Source organism: Sparus aurata, chromosome 18 (genome assembly GCF_900880675.1).
Source record: "Sparus aurata chromosome 18, fSpaAur1.1, whole genome shotgun sequence".
NCBI lineage: Eukaryota > Metazoa > Chordata > Actinopteri > Spariformes > Sparidae > Sparus > Sparus aurata.
This window is the reverse complement of record NC_044204.1, coordinates 31223556-31241746: the sequence shown is the minus strand read 5'-3', so window position 1 is coordinate 31241746 and position 18191 is coordinate 31223556. Positions and strand designations below refer to the sequence as shown.

The window sequence follows — 18191 nt, the reverse complement described above, 5'->3', positions numbered from 1 at the left end:
TAGAGACAGACTCCCATTCCAACAGAAATGGCGGAGTGTAGCCGAGAGCTGATTACTTTCTAGTTTTCTCACAGCTGAAAAGGCTAGACAAACTTTGTTTAAGACTGCCGTGCCTGTGTTCAAACGATCTGGTGGTAAAGAGCAGAATTTTAATGTTGGGGTCTGTATTTATCAACCATTTTAGCGTTGGAAGAATCTGTTTCTGAATCGACCGGAATCCTCAGAGGAACGGATATCTGCTGTTCCTCAACTCTTACATGGCTTTGAAGTAAAATGAAAAATATCTTTTTTTTTAATGTGACTTCTTAATCTAGTGTGGCGTCCCCGTATGGCTAGGGGATGAAGGGAGTAACAAAGTTAAATAATAAACTGGGTGTAAATGAGGGGAAGGAAACTCAAAACTCAAAAACGGTAACTTATTTAAACCAGTAAAAACACTAATTAGCCAAGATGCTATTGTCTTTAAGAAAAACCGTCGGTCGTAGCTCATGCGCTCAGGCTCTCTGCATGTCACGGTCGCCCCAGCCCACTGGCATCCGTGGCAACTTATACTGGTTTGCCTAAGTGGCAAGCAGCCTCGGGTGTGGCGCTCCACACACCGATGATCAGGATGAGGGTGTCACCTGAATGGGGCGGAGAAAACACAACACAAAACACACCCACAGCACTGGAGCCGTAACATCTAGAGTGTTAAAATATTGTACAAAATCTGCCAAAATGGGATGGCGGAGCACTGTAGGAGAGCTGCAGAGCTTGTCGGCAGGATGCAAACACAAAGACAGATGTTATGACAGAAGATACGATTTATTATTCTTGAAGGATAAAACACTTCTGAAAATGTTAACTCATCTTTCCTCTCGTGGAGGTTACATCAAGGGCAATACAATGTTCACGATTGTTTACATTAAAGAAAGACATTTTATCGCTCACAAGATTTGACCCGATTAACACCACATCCACCGGCAGACAAAGAAGCAACTTTAAAGATTTACAGAGATGCAGTTTTTTTTTTTTTTTTTTGACAGACAAGAATAGATCAGTGTTGGTCCTGATCAGATCCTGGTGCCAAGCAGGAAAAGTTCAAATATTTTTAAGCTGATTCTTGTGCAAATATCTACTTAATCATGAGCTAATTATACAATCATCGTTTCAAATAATTTTGATATGATCAGTTAAAGCACAGCAATGTGTGACAAGTAGGCCATTTAATCACATACAAATGGTGCTCGATAGCTTACATGATTAATGCAGCTATATTACTCCTGTCTCTAATGCCCTCTTGTATGTGGTCCAACCTCTCTGTATCTATCCACCTCTGTATGTCTCATGCATTGATGACTCGAGAAACATGTGTCATACTTGATATAACATCTAAATTTAGACCTTAACACACTGAAGCAATTATTATATTCATTGTAGAGGATTACATTTTGTGGTCTGTGCCGAGTAAAACTTTTTGACATTCACCTCATGATTTCAATCAAAACCAGTGCTTTGTGTTGTGAAACACTTTATTCTATACAATGAAATGAAAGTCTCCCCATCAAAGTGTTGTTGTTCTTCACAGTGAGTGCTTACCATTGCTTTTTGTTTTTCCTCTGATGTTTGGGCAGCCTGCTAATTTGCTCCCAGAGGCCTGTGTTTGTCTAATAGTTTAATTGGCTAGGCTGTGCACCTGTTTGGCAGCACAGGTGGCCACAGGGCCATTGTGCTGAGGGCCTTATCTCCCAGGCAGTTCCACACAGGTGTGTGGCATGCAGCCTTTGCAGATCCACCCACAGATGGCATCGCCTGGAGCATCCGCCGCTTACTCTGTTTCCACTATCTTCTTCTCGGCTGCCATGTTTTCCACTTCTCTCTCTGTCAAAAATTTCCCCAGCCAATTATTTATCCCCTACTTCATTCTCTCCCTTTTAATTTTTTCATTTGGATACTCTCTTCTTAATTTAGAAGTGTCAGATTGACTAGCCACTTTTCATTAATTTCTTAATCCACTGACGTGAGTAAGATGCCAATTTACAGGAAAATTACAACCCTCTTATTTTTCCATTAAGTGGGAGAGAAATCCTGCTGTGTCTCAGTCCGGCATTCTTAGTCACTGTCATTTCTCAGTTTATTTCCTCTCCGTCTCGCACATGTGAAAACTGTGATTAGATCCATGAAAAAAAAAATACATCAAGGAATTAAATCTCTCGATAGGCAACACATATTTTTCTTTATTTTTTTCTTTTGTGTCATGTACTTTTAAAATTTTGCCTTTACAAGATCTGGCATACCCTCCTTTCACACTTAGTTTGATCATTTCACTCAGATTCATTTCAGCTCTGCAGCAGTGAGGTTAAAGCTCGCTTCCTCTGATCTAACTCAGCTGCTGCTCCATCAACTGACTTTCTCATATAAAAATAGGAGAGTGGTTTTAGTGGGTTTGGGCAGCGGAGCACACATCCACGTCCCCAGCTCCGGCGTTCCCTGTGTTCAGCCTACAGCATTACACTATGACTCCGTCAAATCCCGACAGTGACTTCCATATTAGATCTGCAAGCTCTCAGATCCCTAAGACACATTTAAGCAAAATTGAACTGGGCTCCTAACTTTTCATTATGTGAAATCTTCACGGTGCGAGTCAGACATTTTCTCGAGGGCATTTTCTTGTGGGGGTCTTTTTTTTTTTGTGCAGGCGGGAGACATTTGCTGACACCAGAGTTTCTCTCTGTGTCTGGGTACTCAAGGTGCGGGTTGTTGTGATGATCTTGCTGCTCCGCCACACAGGGTGTCTCTGAGTCTTGAATCAGTCTCACCAGCTTTTCTCAGCTGAATGCTTTCGAGCCGAGCAGCAAGGGTTGCATGGAACACTAGTAATGGGCTTTTTACGAGCTTTGAAGTTACTATGCCCGCTAACAGAAAGCTGCTCGTCCCATTGACTGTCTGTCCTAATGCCCAGCTTGATAAAGCATTGAGGAAAACACGCCGAGAAACACTCGAATGTCTGCCAAGTACGGCGGTGGTTCTCGTTGTATAATGCTGGAGCAAAAATCCCTCGAAGAACTCAAAATCCTTCATTTTATAATCTATGATTCTAATAGTCAAGAGAGCGTTTATGTGACCACCACTGTTATTTATCGACCGTCTAACTACAGTCTCATCCTGCTCTCGTTTATTTGAATTGTGAAATGCCTAGTTAAAGGTGAAAAGGTTTTACTGAACTTGATTGCCGTTACGTTTTAATTGTACTCATAGAATTAAAACCAAGGCAAAAAGGTGCCAAAAAGCCACTCCCTCGGCACAAATTTTCTTTTATTAGCAGCACTAGCTGGTCTTCATATAATCTCAGCTCTTCCTCCCTCGGCCTCCTCAGTCCACTGCGTTCACGTCAGCGAGTAACGGCAGCACAAAGCCAGTCCATCTGTCCGACTGTTAGAACAAATGTGAGAACCTAAACGTCTCGCAGGCTGTATACGGTATACACCCCTGACAGCTCCGGCCAGAAATCTTGTCTGGCACAGGCGTAAAGTGTGAGTAGTGGCAATGAGCTAATACCGCACTGATGAATGGCACTCGTGTGAGGATTTAGGTACAGTAGACATCAATGGGCCGGCTCTGTCCGACAGAGATTCTTCACAGAGATGAATAACCGTTTCAACTCTGTCATTTTTGATGTGGAAATAGCTCCCTATCTCTGTGAATCATCCATAATTGATCCTCTTGATTCACTTTGTTACCCTGGACAGTGCTTTTGTAAGCTCAATCAGACTCCTTGTCGATTCGGGAATTTTAAATATAGCTTAAGAAAAAAAACAGATGTCCTCAGTGGAGTTCAAGGGGGACAGGCTACCTCAGGACACATGACAGTCTGACGTCTTTGAAATTTCTGGATCAAGCACCGTCTCTTCCCCATCCCATCACTTTGTAGAGTAATGGAAAAATAGCAATTTGACTTTCTTTTTTTTTTTGCTACCATGGCGATTGAGATTTAACATCTTCAAGGAAGGAATGAGGAAGGAAGGAAGGAGGAGAGACACAAGATATCCAAAAATCTAACCTGTCAGGTTCCGTAAAATACAACCCCAGAGAAGTAAAGTGAAGGTGGAAGCTTTCCAGTGGGGTAATTTTCTTTCCACTACGCTGGTGGAATCTAGTCTCTGGACTCCCAGTGTTATTACAACCCAAGTTCACCCTCCAGGCCTCAGACTGGTTTGCCCTGTCACTTGTCAAGGAGAAATAAGACAGGAACGATTTGGAAATTACATGACCATGTTGCAGAAGTCTGAAGGCAACGATTTTCCTGCTCCTGAGCTTTTTTTTTTAAAGCAACAGAAGTCATTCACTCATTAGTGAATCCACAATTATTGTTGTCAGGATGGTGCAATCAGTCTTGTTTTATGGCATCCAGAGAGTTTTATTCGACTGTTAAATTTGGCACAAATGTTACGACACTGTCTTCAACAGACGTGACCAGCAGTTAGAAATGAGCAAGTTAACTACTTTTTACCCTTGCGGCTGACTTCAACATCGACGTTCGTCCTATTCTTCCTCAGAGGCAGTGAAAACGATTTTGAAGACATAAATGTCCTCAGTGTCTGGGTATATTTTAAGAGTGATGCCTATTTCATTTTATGACACCATCTGTTAACCTCCGAGATACCCATATCGGCTGCGGCCCCAAAGTGATACATACATAATTCAGAAATATCTGTTTCTGAATTTTTTGAAGGACGAATTTTGGGGCGACTGTGGCTCAGGAGGTAGAGGGGGCCCATCCACTAATCAGAAGGTCGTTGGTTTTGATCCTCCGCTACTCCAGCCTGTGTGAAGTGTCTTTGGGCAAGAAAAGAATCCCAAATGGCTGTTTGTGTGAATGGCTGATTGCGACATGTGTTATAAAGTGCTTTGAGTAATTGGCAGACTCAAGCAACTGTATATAAATGCTGTCCAATTACCGTGGTGCCTCTGGACACAATGCAGTAAACTGCATTTCTGGGTGTTTACATGCATTAAACAGTACAGCTTGACAACATTTGCTAAAGTATATCCAACCTGCTGGTAATATATATATATATTTTTTTCTCTTATATGCGGCATATCCCAGAATCCCACATGACTTGAGCCCGTATCTGAGCCGGAAATCTGTCCCATCTGGTCCAAGCTGACAGAGTGACACGTTTTTGTTCCCAGTCTTGAGCTGGGGAATAAAAGCATTTATCAACTCTCCCAACCTTCTGAAGTCGCCTCGCCTGCTCCAGGATCTGGGAAAGCTGCAAAGCTGTCCGAATGTGTTAGTTGTTCTCAGCAGATATCAAATGATAACACAAACTTATGCACACATCCTGGGAGGCGTACACTGACACTCTGCAAGGGGTTTTATACATCTACTGTATAAGGTGACAGCGACTTGAACTAAATGGCAACTTTATGGCTTTGAAAATAGAATCCGTTCCTTCAAAGAAGTGCTTGCCACTGCATTTCCTTCTCCTCCCTGAAAGATGAAACTCATCTCTGCACGAGCCTGAGGAATGTGCAGATACATCACATCAAACGTGATGATCCTCACTGTGATCTTCCGCACGACACATACAGATTTTTACGGTGCACTGAACGGGTACATTAATTGGTCTAATCAACCCGCAATCCACCAGTAGTGCTGCTGGTTTCTGTATACCACCACACAGCAGCAGTGAGGGTTGTTATGTTAGGAATCCTTGGTGGCGTTCAGGGGATAATTAGAAATTTCCAGAGTGTTTTGCACTCCGCGGGGGGTCATTTCAAAGTGACTGGGGAGCATGGTGTGCTGTCAGCCGGCTGCACCTCCTCGCTGATTCAGTTCTGATAGAGACCTGCACTCCCCAGTCTCTCGCACACGTACAGATTACCGCCTCCATTGAGTTTTGTTTTGCATCACCGTGCATACAGACACACAAGGAGACACACACGGCCACCTTCAGTTCCACCAGGAGAGGCTGAACATTTATGTCGTAGGCTCTTTCTTAGAGCCCCGGTTTGGAATCAAGCTGAGAATCGAACGCCATTAGGAGTTCAGAGTGCTCCTTTTGAGAACTGCACCGCTGCTGTTCCTATGCCTGCTTGTCTATGCCAGCAATCACATTCTTGTAGTGCTGACACCAGGAATATTGTCATCAGACTGGGGTACTGGCTTTAGTACCAATATCCCATTTCAGGACCGTTTTAATTTGAACAGTTCCTTTGCGGTGGCTCAGTTCATATTTTACATTACATGTGTATTATAATGAAATATCAGCTGAAGAGAACACATTTCCTGAAGTAAAGTAAAAAGGCAAATTGGTTCCATGCTGTGATGCATTATATGTACGAACTGTGCCAGCCAGAGAGCTGAGATCATATCAGGAGAGCGAAGTGGAGCGTCTAAGCTTCTGCGCATGTTACCTGGAGTTACATGCGACAGACACGAGCCTCCCCTTGTTCCCTGTGAGGGACAGCACAGGTCACTGACTTTGGTTCTATGTTTGTGTAAATGCTGGATGCACAGTGTGTCGGTCATACTTGGTGCGTTTTAAGCATTTTTGGGGGGAACCTTGGTTCTACCATATCCATCAACTATAGATAGAATAGATTCTGAATATTTGAAATGGTTTTAATTCAAATGTTCTGCCATATCAAAAAGCAAATAATCCCGGGGTGTTTTTGCTCTCCTCTCTGACAGCCAGTTGACACAGGCAGCGTTGCGGTTCCCACAGAGCACAACAATTATTGACAATGAAAATAATGGAGTGTTTTCAAATCAGATAAATCAAAGCTGCAAAGGACACGTCAGAAAAAAGAACAAAACTGTCGCCCTTAATTGCTCCTTAAGGAGTTACTCATTGTTGAGATGCAATGAACAGAAAAAAAGTACAGTTCATATTTTTATCTATTATCTGCCATCTGATATGCCCCGTGCTTTATAGTTATTTCAGCCGGCCATTAAATTGATCAGAGTATAATGTAGCTCCATGTTTGGCATGGTAAATCACAGAGCAGACACTGCTGGTGCTCGGTTTCAAGCTATAATGTTCAGAGCTATTTGTTGCGCGGGGCTCTGGGCCTCGATTTGGAGTCCCGCAGCACTGAATAGGTGAGTAGTCCCACAGAGGGACAGTTGTACGGCCTTGCCTGTAATACAATATGAAAGATATTGCACTTGCACAGAAGCTTTCAATAACAAAGCTCCCCACCTAGCCATGATGGAATAATAAAACTCCTCTATAGACTGAAATCAAGGCGCGTACGAGCCATCTGAACACGAGACCGGCGATCAGTCAAACAGAAAGGTTGAGAGAGTGTCTGCCTCTCACTTTTTTCTCTCGTCGCTGTTGAGTCACTTGCTGTGGCTGGTGATGCGCAGTAATCTTTTCATCATGTACTAACATTTCCCTTGCCAAGTATTTGCAGAACTCGACACACACGCTACACGTTTTTTTTTTCTCCCCACACCCTCTGCTTTGAATATCTGCCCTCACATTTAGCAATGCATCAGTTTCTACATACATTACGCCATCACTCCTTGTGCTCCCTTTATCCTTGACACTTCCTTGGCACTAGGGTCACCGATCTGTCCACTCAATCATGTATGTGTGTGACAGGGCAAGTAAAAAGAAAAGTATCATGTGACTGTATGGTTAGTATAGCGACTGAATGGTTGTTGCCGCTCATTTTGTACCTGAAAAGAAGAAAACCTTGAGGTGCAGTTTGAAGTGAGCTGCGCCTGAACGATGGGCCGAGGAGGTGATTGAGTTTTTTAAAAGGTTCACTTCTGTTTACCTTGAAAACACTGCAAATATATAAACAGGTTGATATAAAGTGCACACTTGCCAATATACATACACATCTGCTATTGTGGCGCTGTCGCCTCACAGCAACGTGGCCTTGGCCATGTGGGAGGGTTCTGTTTGGCGTTAGCATGTTCTCCAGCCTTTTTCTCCCTCGGTGTCTATGTGTATGTATGTGTTTGCGTTGTGATAGGCTGCTGACCTGCCCCCCCGGTGCCCCCTGCCTCTCACAAAATGCATGATGGGATGGGCTCGAGTTCCCCTGTGACCCCGAAAAGGATAAGCAGTGTAGATATTGGACGGATGGATGAATATTTGCTCATGCATAACTACATTTGTTATGTCAGCGCATGTCAGAAAGTCAATAACGCCTTTTGGTCTTATGGGGATCAAATGCCATTTCACAGAAAAGACGGATTGGCACCTCACTGCTCGGCATTTCGACTTTGTTACAATAAAGACACGTCCGCGACATAATGGACACTCGGCGAGCACACATCTTGCTAGTGAACATGTTTGTTTATATCTAAACTCTTGTTTCTGGGGCTTAACTGTGAGGCTTCCTGTGCATACATTTTTATAGCAGTTAGCATGACTACAACATAATTGCATCATGCCATTAGAAATACAGCAAAATACAAAGAAATTGCTTCCCTAAGACCGACCATGAATTTTTCATTTTGCCCGCGGGATTTACATGACTGCAGAAAGTAACACAATTTGGTGCCACTTAACTAGAGGATTATAGCCATCAATATTAGATGAACAAGTTCTCCCACAAGTTAATGAAATCTCTGGATGTATGCCCACATTAGGAGAAAGAGGCTGATAAGAAAGAGATCCGATCTCTTGTTTTCTTTACCGTTGAATTGCTACATCGCGCCCCCCCGAGGAACAAGTCCGTTGTGTTTGACCAAACACGAGCGGGTAGCCACCTTTTTAATTGCTGCCCTACTTCCTGAGCAACACAGGTTATCTGATTAGGATACCCCCCGGCAATACTGTAAGCTTGTAACCTTCAGCGAAGCCAATACTGGTAGGCCAGTTAAGACGGGTTGTAACATTATTTTTGCTACACGTAGGAGTCACTGTTGTTGTGTTGTTAGTACTGCTTTTTTGTCTGTTGATAGTTGTAATAGTATGCTGTCCACTGAGGCACGAGTCTCTCCAAAGAACAGAGACAAGGGACTTCATAGCCTCAGGACAAGCACTGTAGAAGTACCATCTTTCATTTTCTTTGTGGTAACTTTGGGGACATTTAGAAGGCAAGCTGCAGAGGACCTGAGGGTATACGTGAGGGGACAGAAAATGATAGACAGTCTGGGATGTAAGGGAGGAGTCAAAACATTTAGTGCCTTCAGAACCTTGAGGACGACCGCATTATGTTGCAAACTGCAGCAAGACATACATTTTTGATGAAAAAATATCCAGCACAGACAATCCCAATCTGTCTGTTCAGTTTTCCGTCCAACAATAATAGAGGGAAGGTAAACACGGAGCAGGCATTAGGCTTTTTTCCCGCCAACATCTGTTGCAAAATATTCTAATTTGCCTTCTGTTTTAATGAGTGCAACTTCTCTGTCGAAGGTGTTTATTAGTTAAGCTCTCAGGGTTGTTTTGTGAATAATTCCTGTATCTGTGATGTTTCCCTACAGGAGTGAATGTGTTTGTTCTAGATTAATCTTCTTCAAGTTTTTTTGCTCTCTCTTCATGTGATGTTTGATAAAGCGAGTATCAGAACCATTCAAAACATTCTGACTCACTAGGTATCGCTATATCGAGAATATTACACTCGTCTGTTTTTTTTTCTTTCTTTTTTTTTTTCCCATGTTGCAGCATCGGTTTTATTTCATTAGAAAACATTCCAATATTCGCCAATGTGGTTATCAGATGATATATAAAAGAGCCGGAATATTTAACAGTTAGACAAACATATTTAATGTTTAAAATGACATTAATGCAGTGAAACAGTAAACTGGAATGTAATAATAATAAATGACCCTCGAGTGTGTATGCACAGTATGTAAGCTCATTTCCAAACATACCAGATGTTCAGTTCCTCTTATTTTCCTGCAGAGCCGCTCCATTAATTGATTCAATGCTTTATCTCTATGCTAAATGAAGAGTTTTGGGGTTTTGGACTGTTGCTTGGACAAAAGAAAAAAATAACAATATAAAGATGCCACTTGAGGCTCTGGTAAACTGGTAAATTTAACATATTTTGATATTTTAAAACCTTAATGATTAATCAACTAATCATGACAATAGTCAGCATATTTAAGTACACACTGGAGGCAAAGAGACAAAGAAAAAGAACTCAACGAGAGTCAGCATCTAGTCATAATTACTACATTTATAGAAAAGAAGATATTTGTGCAAATGCATCACTTTAATAAAAATGATTAGAGGTTTGATTAAAGCATAAATACACACTCTTTAAAAGGTAGAGTGAAACATTTCATGTACAAATACTATACATTTCCACCTTCTTTGCTGCGGTAACCTGATTACTTGCACAGCATGACATGGTAATTATGTGGAACCTCCACTTGTTCTTATTGCAGAGGACAAAGCATTTTTCTTTCTCCGGTGTTGTTCACACACACACACACACACACACACACACACACACACAAAACACACATACATACACCTTGGTGCATGCCGCATTCCCGAAATCTCATATTGCAGTTGCACTGTGTAATAAACCAAATTTTTTCTTCACAAATATTGGTTCCGTTTCCAGCTCTCTGAAGACTGACATTTACCATCATTACTAAGGAGCATAAACAAAGACTGTGGATTTACTGAGTAGTGCTCCCTCAGTCATGTCGCCTCCTCTCCCTCTTTGTTGTCCCAGTCTCTAATTTACTTGTACCACCTCTGTATCACAAATACATATAACTGCACTGTTATTCTGCAGTAAACTGAGCCAGTTTGTTCTTTCTTCTTTAATGGCCTTAAATATGTGCTGGAAGGAAGCATTCGAGCTGCACGGTTCATTGTCAGCAGACATTTATAGATGTGCAACATTATGATGTTTTGTTTTTTATTAAGAAAACAGATCATCATTATACACAACACTAAATATCAATAACTTATAAATTGGTTTTGCTCGTGCTAATGAAATTTGAGCGATGGAAGGTGGTGGGGGGGCCTCATAGTGGGTGCTAATTTTGTCACCGATCACACAAATACCTCACCTCAACTTTGCCACTTGCCTCCGGCTAATGCATCTCGTCCCTAATTGAGGGTCTCTTCCAACTCACTGAGTCAATACAAATGACTTTAATACTCAAACCATTATTATTTCAAATCATTGTCAAAACGGCGGGATAAATCATTGACTTGTGCCCCGTTAATGTCAGAAAATTGCTCCATGCATTTTGCGTTATTGACAGTTAGCGCCCTGAAAACAAGTGACACTAATGACATAATCTGCCTGTGACCACACGGTCCCTCCCAGCCTCCTCCCGCCTCTCTCTCTCTCTCTCTCTCTCTCTCTCTCTCCCCCTCTTCCTCGCGCTTAGACAAACGGGCTCATCTGTACTGGATCATTTGCCGTCTCCTGATACGCTGCGGTTTATAGCCAATTATCTCTCGCGATCCATTATCGATTACAGTGTTATCTTTCTTGCATTGCTTAATCTTTTGGCACAGGAACATAGCAGCTCACTGGGGGGCCTCGATACAAACTGCTTAGCGATGGGAACACTAGTTAAGATGGATGGCTGTTCATTTGCTTGTAGATGGGTACAGTTTAAATCCAAACTCATTCCGACTGTATTCAGCGGTGGGGAGGGAAGGGTGGTTTTTGATTTGCAGCGCTCCCTGTTAGGAATTAAAAACTACAACAGTCAATTTATCCAAGTGAGTGTTTAAACTCTTGATATTAGTCTGAATGACTGATTTCCTCTGAGCTTAATGCAATATTGTTTGTGTTTGCCTCCGTCTGTGAATCAACATGGCTCACAATAAACCAGCAGGGCAATAATAATTCTGACTGAATATTGGGTGACTGATTTTTTTGGTTTGTCTGCTCTCTCTTCTCTCTAGTTGGGTTAATAACTTCGGTCATGAGGGTCTCGGCCTTCTCCTGGATGCTTTGGAGAAGCACCTGGACAAGAAGCAGTGAGTGATCTTCTATGACATCCAACCATTGTGCTTTTTTTTTTTCTTTTTTTTTATCGTACCACGTTCTGTGTATGCATTCACAATGTCCTTCTCCTATGTTTTCTGTTTTTCAGGCAGGAGAATATTGACAAACGGAACCAGCATAAACTCATCCAGTGCTTGAAAGCTTTCATGAACAACAAGGTTTGTATGAGCGAGCGATGACACACAACTTATTGATCATGTATTGAACTCCACGTCAACGGAAGCATGGAACGGCCGTGCTTGCAATTATTTGGCTTTAATGCTTTGTTTGAGATCACAAGTTAACGATTCTGTTGCATGGAGAAAACTAGACAATCGACTTGTTATCACGAGAAAAAAAAAGGTTGTTTCCTCTTATTAGTTATAGTGTCATATCTAGGTTCTGTTATAGATTTCTTATTAATCCTGGATGACCTTACGTAATTCAAAGAAAGCTGCCGCCCTGAAGATGTAATTATGGTAAAATTCGCTAAAGTTAATGTCTAGTATTCTGTATCACTCACTAAGGAGCACAAAATAAGGAAAGAGGCCTCTCTTTGTACACTTAAATGTGTCTAATAATAGCTCAGGTGGCCAGAATACCAAACCTGATTTGAATGTGGACGCTTGACAAGCGCAGGATAATGAGACAGTAAAGTGAGGCTAATTTTACCATCTCGAGCCCACAGCCTCGGATCTTTTAATTATCCTTTTTGGGATGGTCTGGCTCATTTCTCAAAAGTGGCACACATTTCAAGGATAGATGGACTATTGATATTCCTTCTCTTAGACTTATTCCCCACACGTGGTCATCTCTGCCCATTCTTTCAGATGTGGGAGACTAAAAGGTACAGGAGACTATAAGTATTTGTCCCTGTAGTCCTGTCCTGAATTGAATTAATTCATCATCCTCTCCATTCTTTTTTTTTTTTTTTTCCCATGGCCTCGTTGTCCCTCCTTAAAGGAAAATTAGGGCTAACTAGAATTTACGTACATTAGCGCTTCTTTGTGTAATTCATTTTTTACCTGAAGTGAATGCAAATGCTCTCATTATTTATACCCAATGGCCCTTTTTCTCCTCCCCACCTCCTGCCTGTCATGGCTCACAGTATGGACTGCAAAGGATCCTGGGAGATGAGCGGAGCCTGTTGCTGTTGGCACGAGCCATTGACCCCAAACAGACCAACATGATGACAGAGATCGTCAAGATTCTCTCTGCCTTCTGTATTATCGGAGAGGAAAACATGTAAGTTGTCTAATTGTCCAATCACATTTGTCAACACACCTTCTCCTGTCATCCAAAATGTTACGGGGACGTCAAGAGTTTCAGTACGTATATAGACATACTGTCAGTAAGAAAAAGATTTTGCCACAGTCGAAGGTTCAACAGTTCAACCTAAAATCAGAAGCACATTTTTCCTCTATCCACTTTGATTGTTTTGGTGTGAGTTCAAACATAAAACCTCTCACCACAAGGTCTGTGGGTTAGCTTCCTAACAGGGTCATAATATAAGGAAAGAAACATTGTTGTTGAGATTTTCAAATTAGTGTTTTTTTGGAGCTTTGAGCACCACAAGCCGGGTGCGAGTAGACCCGACGTATCTGCAGCCGATACCTCTAAATAGTCAGTAGCTCACACAAAAAACACACGGATAAATAGCACTACAGGTAAAAGGAAAAATTTCCTGTGGGGTGAACTGTGCAAGGGTTTTGAAATATCTCAGATTTAAGTGATGGATGTTTAAAAACCTAAAACTACACGCAGTCTTCTTCTCCCTCTTACCTAAGTGTAGGGAGCACGCTTCCCTAACCTCCATTCAAAGTTATAAGTGAGTTTGCTGCATTCAGAGTTGTGCGAGGGACATATTTCCCAATCTTCCTCAGTAAATCACAGCTGATATGGAAACAGCACAACACCATTTCAAAATCCTGAGTGACGGAAAAAAAAAAGAAAAGAAATAATAACGATGAGAGAGATACGGTCCATCTCCGGTGTGTTTGCATGCTCCGTAATGTTTCTGAAACAGGTAGAGGGAAGGAGACGGCTGCTTCTTGTAAACACCATGATATCACTACTTTTTTTTTAGAAATCATCTCCCGTGGCGTGTCCTCAGACGGAGATTTGACTGCGTGCATGCATGTTTACCCCCCCTGTGAAACACACACTGCATTTACAGATGAACTCGGAAGGTATATAGAAACCTTTTTGGGGTCACATGGTCAGATGATGCAGTTCAGTCTCTTTAATGTGTTGAGCTACTCAGTGTAGTTTGCCATGGACACACAACCCAGCTGACAGCTTATAAATTGGATTTAGGGGAGCGTTTTTTATTGTTTCCCAAAGGGCCAGACTAGAATAACAATGGCACTTCAAAGTCAGTCTGTATGCAGTGGTGGAAACAAACAAACCCACAAATTCTGCTGGAGAAGCTGAGTTCAGCAGTGTGTCTCATATCTCTGACCATCCGAACGGGCCTTTATGCCTGTAGTTCTCTGACTCTGTACAGTGTGTCTGGCGGCAAGTGTTATGATAGATGTTAATTAGCAAAATGCGTGTGAATCCTGTAATTACCGCCGATTTCATCCTGCTTGTTTTTGAAAATGTTTTACTTCTATTCATTAAAAAAAAATCACAATTGTGTTCAGTCACAACCTAAAACATATATACAACCATTAAACAGACATTTACTCTGCAAGCATACAGCAAACCTACATATTAAGTATGCTTTCTATAGGGCTGTAACAATTAGTAGTTTAATTGATTGGTCTATCAATAATCAATTAATCATCTCAGTAATTTTTCAAGCTTAATTTCCGAAATGTCTTTAAAGGTGCAATGTGTAAGAATTGGTACCCTCTCGTAGTCATACACACAGGGGGCAACCTACCAGCTGAGTCACTGCTAACTGCTGCTAACTATAGATGCTGTTAGCTAGTTAGCTTTGTGAGCCGTGCAGCTAGTTAGCGATCTGGACTGGGAGCTGGCAGTGGTATTGTGGAACAGGACATGCCGGGGCTCACTGGTTAACTTGCTAACTTCAATAGATATGACTGATATGATGTCCTAAATCTAATTTCTTCACATTCTGTTGATAATTTTAGCTACTTACGTTCGAGCTCAGGACAGTTGCGATTTTAAATTGAAATTTGTGAATTAATCGATAAATCTTGGAAATAATCGGAATACAAATCAGTAATAAACATAGTCGTCAGTTGCAGCTCTTTATTTCTATTACAAAACTAACCGTTTCAATTATTGTACAAAATATTGCAATGTGATTTGCAATACTTAGAGCACTGTAGGGCCTGTTGGCAATTTTAATTAAGAGCATAAATCACTGCTAATTCATGTTGTGATGCTTTGCATAATTGCATGAGGTGTTTTCCCCCTTAATTTGGGTCAAACACGTTAACAATGCCAACATTACAACTGGTGGCAGAACCCGCAGCAGCCTCCAATGTTGGCACAGATGGAAATGAATCACTTAATGTGCTAAATTACAGCTTTACAAGGTTAAACAAATTTCAAGTACTTTTGGGGAATTCAAAACAGACAACCAATCCCAATCGTTTTGATTTAAAGTTTTGTCTTGAATCTATTATTGCTCAGTCAGCTCAGTTCGATTTCATCATGACTTTTGCTAAATAGATGCAGTTGAATCAGTGCCTAATCAATGCGGCGCCTCATATGAATGTTGTCTATTACAGTCACCGCTTGAACACTCAGACAGACTTCTGCTGCTCGCACCCAAACACACACGGCTATATTTAACTACATACACTGAGTATAGATAATAAAAAATCTTGTTGCCTCTCTCTCAGTCTGTGTCTGTCTCTCCATCCTCAAAGTCTTCCAGAGTAGGTTGAAGTAAACACGGAAATCTCTGCCATGATCACAGGCCTGCATTAAAATGTACGTATCCTGTAGAAATGACAGCCAAAGGAGCTGAGGCGTCACTTTCTCTCGCTCAGAAAAAAAACTTCTCTGCCAACCAATGTTGTGACGCTGGCTCATGTTCAACACCCACTTCAGCTGACAGCGTCAAAAGGCAACACGACAAGTTAAGCAGATCTATCTCGCCTGTTTTGAAGCGCCGTCTGAACTGGCTTTAAAGCTGCTCAGTATGCAGCTCCCGATGCCTGTCTGTGACTCTGTAACCCCTATCACAGAGCATGGCCGTTCCATTTATCTCTGTTTCAGGCTTACTCGACACATATAGTCCCGTTGGTCAGACGCATGATTTCCTTGCTTACAAAACCCTGGAAGGGTTTTGGTTTGATACAAGGTAGTAAAAATGGCAAATGGAAGCCCATGTGGCGTGTGTACATACCCGCTCGCATGTGCATAAATTGACCGATTTCTACAGCCGACATTACGTGTGACTATTTGTTTCTCAATTATATTATTTGAACAGCAGGAGGGACTTGTGTGACAGGCTGAGAGCTCTTTTGTATCCACCAGGTTGAGGACAGGGGAGTTAATCTGTTCAATTTTTTAATTGATGAAGGCACAATAGAAAATGTGGTCCTGCAGTGACACCGAGACCAACTGTTAGCAATTATTATGTACTCACTGAGTAGATAACTAACAGAAATAATTTACATAAGTGCTTTTAAGACATGCATTTACTTTTATGGCAGTCCCGTTCGTGTTTGTGAGTTCAGCAGCGCAGAATTTCTGTTTCGTTCACGATTTAAAGGCTGGAATTGTCCAAAGCGCTATTTAGCCGAGCAGCCTTGAGCCCTTATAAGTACTCTAATTTTCTTACCTTCTCAATAAGTGTGTTTGCGCATTAGTCTGGCAGTCCCTGTAATAATTTGCACCCTTTCTCACCCAGCCAAATACACTCTGCCTCAATTGCTTTGACTACAGAACACATTTGCAGTAAAAACCCTGTTTTTTGTCTCCCATCACCTTAGTAACAAGCACAATCAAGTTAAAATTGGGTACTACTGCAATAATAGGCCAGATTGCATACAAAGAGGTGGAAAGCGGTCGCATTTGTCAGGGTCGCCAAAGACTGGCCGAGCAAATGTCCACACCGGCACACACGCGGGAAGATAAGATACATGGTGTTTGAGCTGAAAATTGTGAGTAAATGTCCTGTCAGTGAGGTGATAAAAGTGTTTGTTGACTTTTGTGTTGTGCCCTGCTCCCTGTCGTCTGTTTTCTTCCAGCCTGGATAAGATTCTGGCTGCCATGACAATTGCTGCAGAGAGGAACAATAAAGAGAGATTTGCTTCAATTGTTGAAGGGCTGGAGAACCACGAGGCCCAGCAGCTCCAGGTTTGGAATCACACACCAAAAAAAGCTTTTTTAACATCACAAGTTAATATTCCTCCTGTATTCACCACTGCCTTTTTATTAGATTATTTCTGTTGGAGTACAAAAGTGACTTTTAATGGTTCATAGCCAAAACAGTAACCTCTGTATCACCGCTCTGAATGCTCTATTATTCCGTGATACAGTTCGTTTTCAGGATGGCTTTATTAGTCATACACACAATGACTCTCACTACCCAACCTTACAAAAGAAGCCTGTGAACAAAAGCAGGAATTCTGCCATGTACAGTGGGGAGAAAAGCTGACGCAGCCACACGGATTCTGTTTCGACGCGAGGACCACGTGCGGTGCCAGATGTGACTGAAATTGGCAGTTGTGTCACTCTGAGGCCTTTTCTTCCTCAGCCTGAGCTGTCTTCACACATGTGTTCTTCTGTGCTTCTCTTCCCTGTCTTTGGTTCACTTGTCAACCCCACTGCACCTCATGCACATGATGGGATGTGATCGCCGGTCTATTGAAATGCACCCGGAGCTCCGCCGCCACTGCTTTAATCAAAAACACCTGCCTCCGCCGAGCTACCCAATTCTTTTTTTTCCTTTGTGAACATCAGGAAAATGATAATAAAATAGCAGAGAGGTTAACTTCCTGCGAGCTTTTTAGTCTTCCTTCACTCTTTCTCACATTTTCTGCTCCTTTCACTACCAGGATCGTTTTTCTCACATTTTACAAATACCTCCGCTCGTTTTTTTGTTTTTTTTTGTTTTCTTTTTCCCAGGCTGCTGTCAAGTCGCGTCTCAGAGGACTCGTGAAAGGGCGACTCAAGCGTCATACCTCTCTTAATTGTCACTGCTATTCTTCAGCAGCAGGGAAAACTATATAACAGCCATAAACGCACAGCTTACGACAGGTTTTTGCGAAACCAAAAGCAGGGAATTAGTTAAGGAATTACCCGTTTTAACTGCAGGGATTGTGAAGTCATGAAGGAAAAGT

The 18191-nt window shown here is 41.9% G+C and overlaps 1 protein-coding gene across 3 annotated transcripts in view; it reads left to right on the top strand.

Moving 5' to 3' along the window:
- diaph2 (diaphanous-related formin 2) overlaps positions 1 to 18191 on the top strand; it is a 395371-nt gene that overhangs the window by 108222 nt on the left and 268958 nt on the right. For all 3 annotated transcript variants that reach the window (XM_030396391.1, XM_030396392.1, XM_030396393.1), the window contains exons 8-11: positions 11838 to 11912; positions 12029 to 12098; positions 13028 to 13164; positions 17097 to 17205. In XM_030396391.1, the coding sequence (XP_030252251.1) occupies positions 11838 to 11912; positions 12029 to 12098; positions 13028 to 13164; positions 17097 to 17205 (391 nt within the window). The remainder of the gene's footprint in view (positions 1 to 11837; positions 11913 to 12028; positions 12099 to 13027; positions 13165 to 17096; positions 17206 to 18191) is intronic.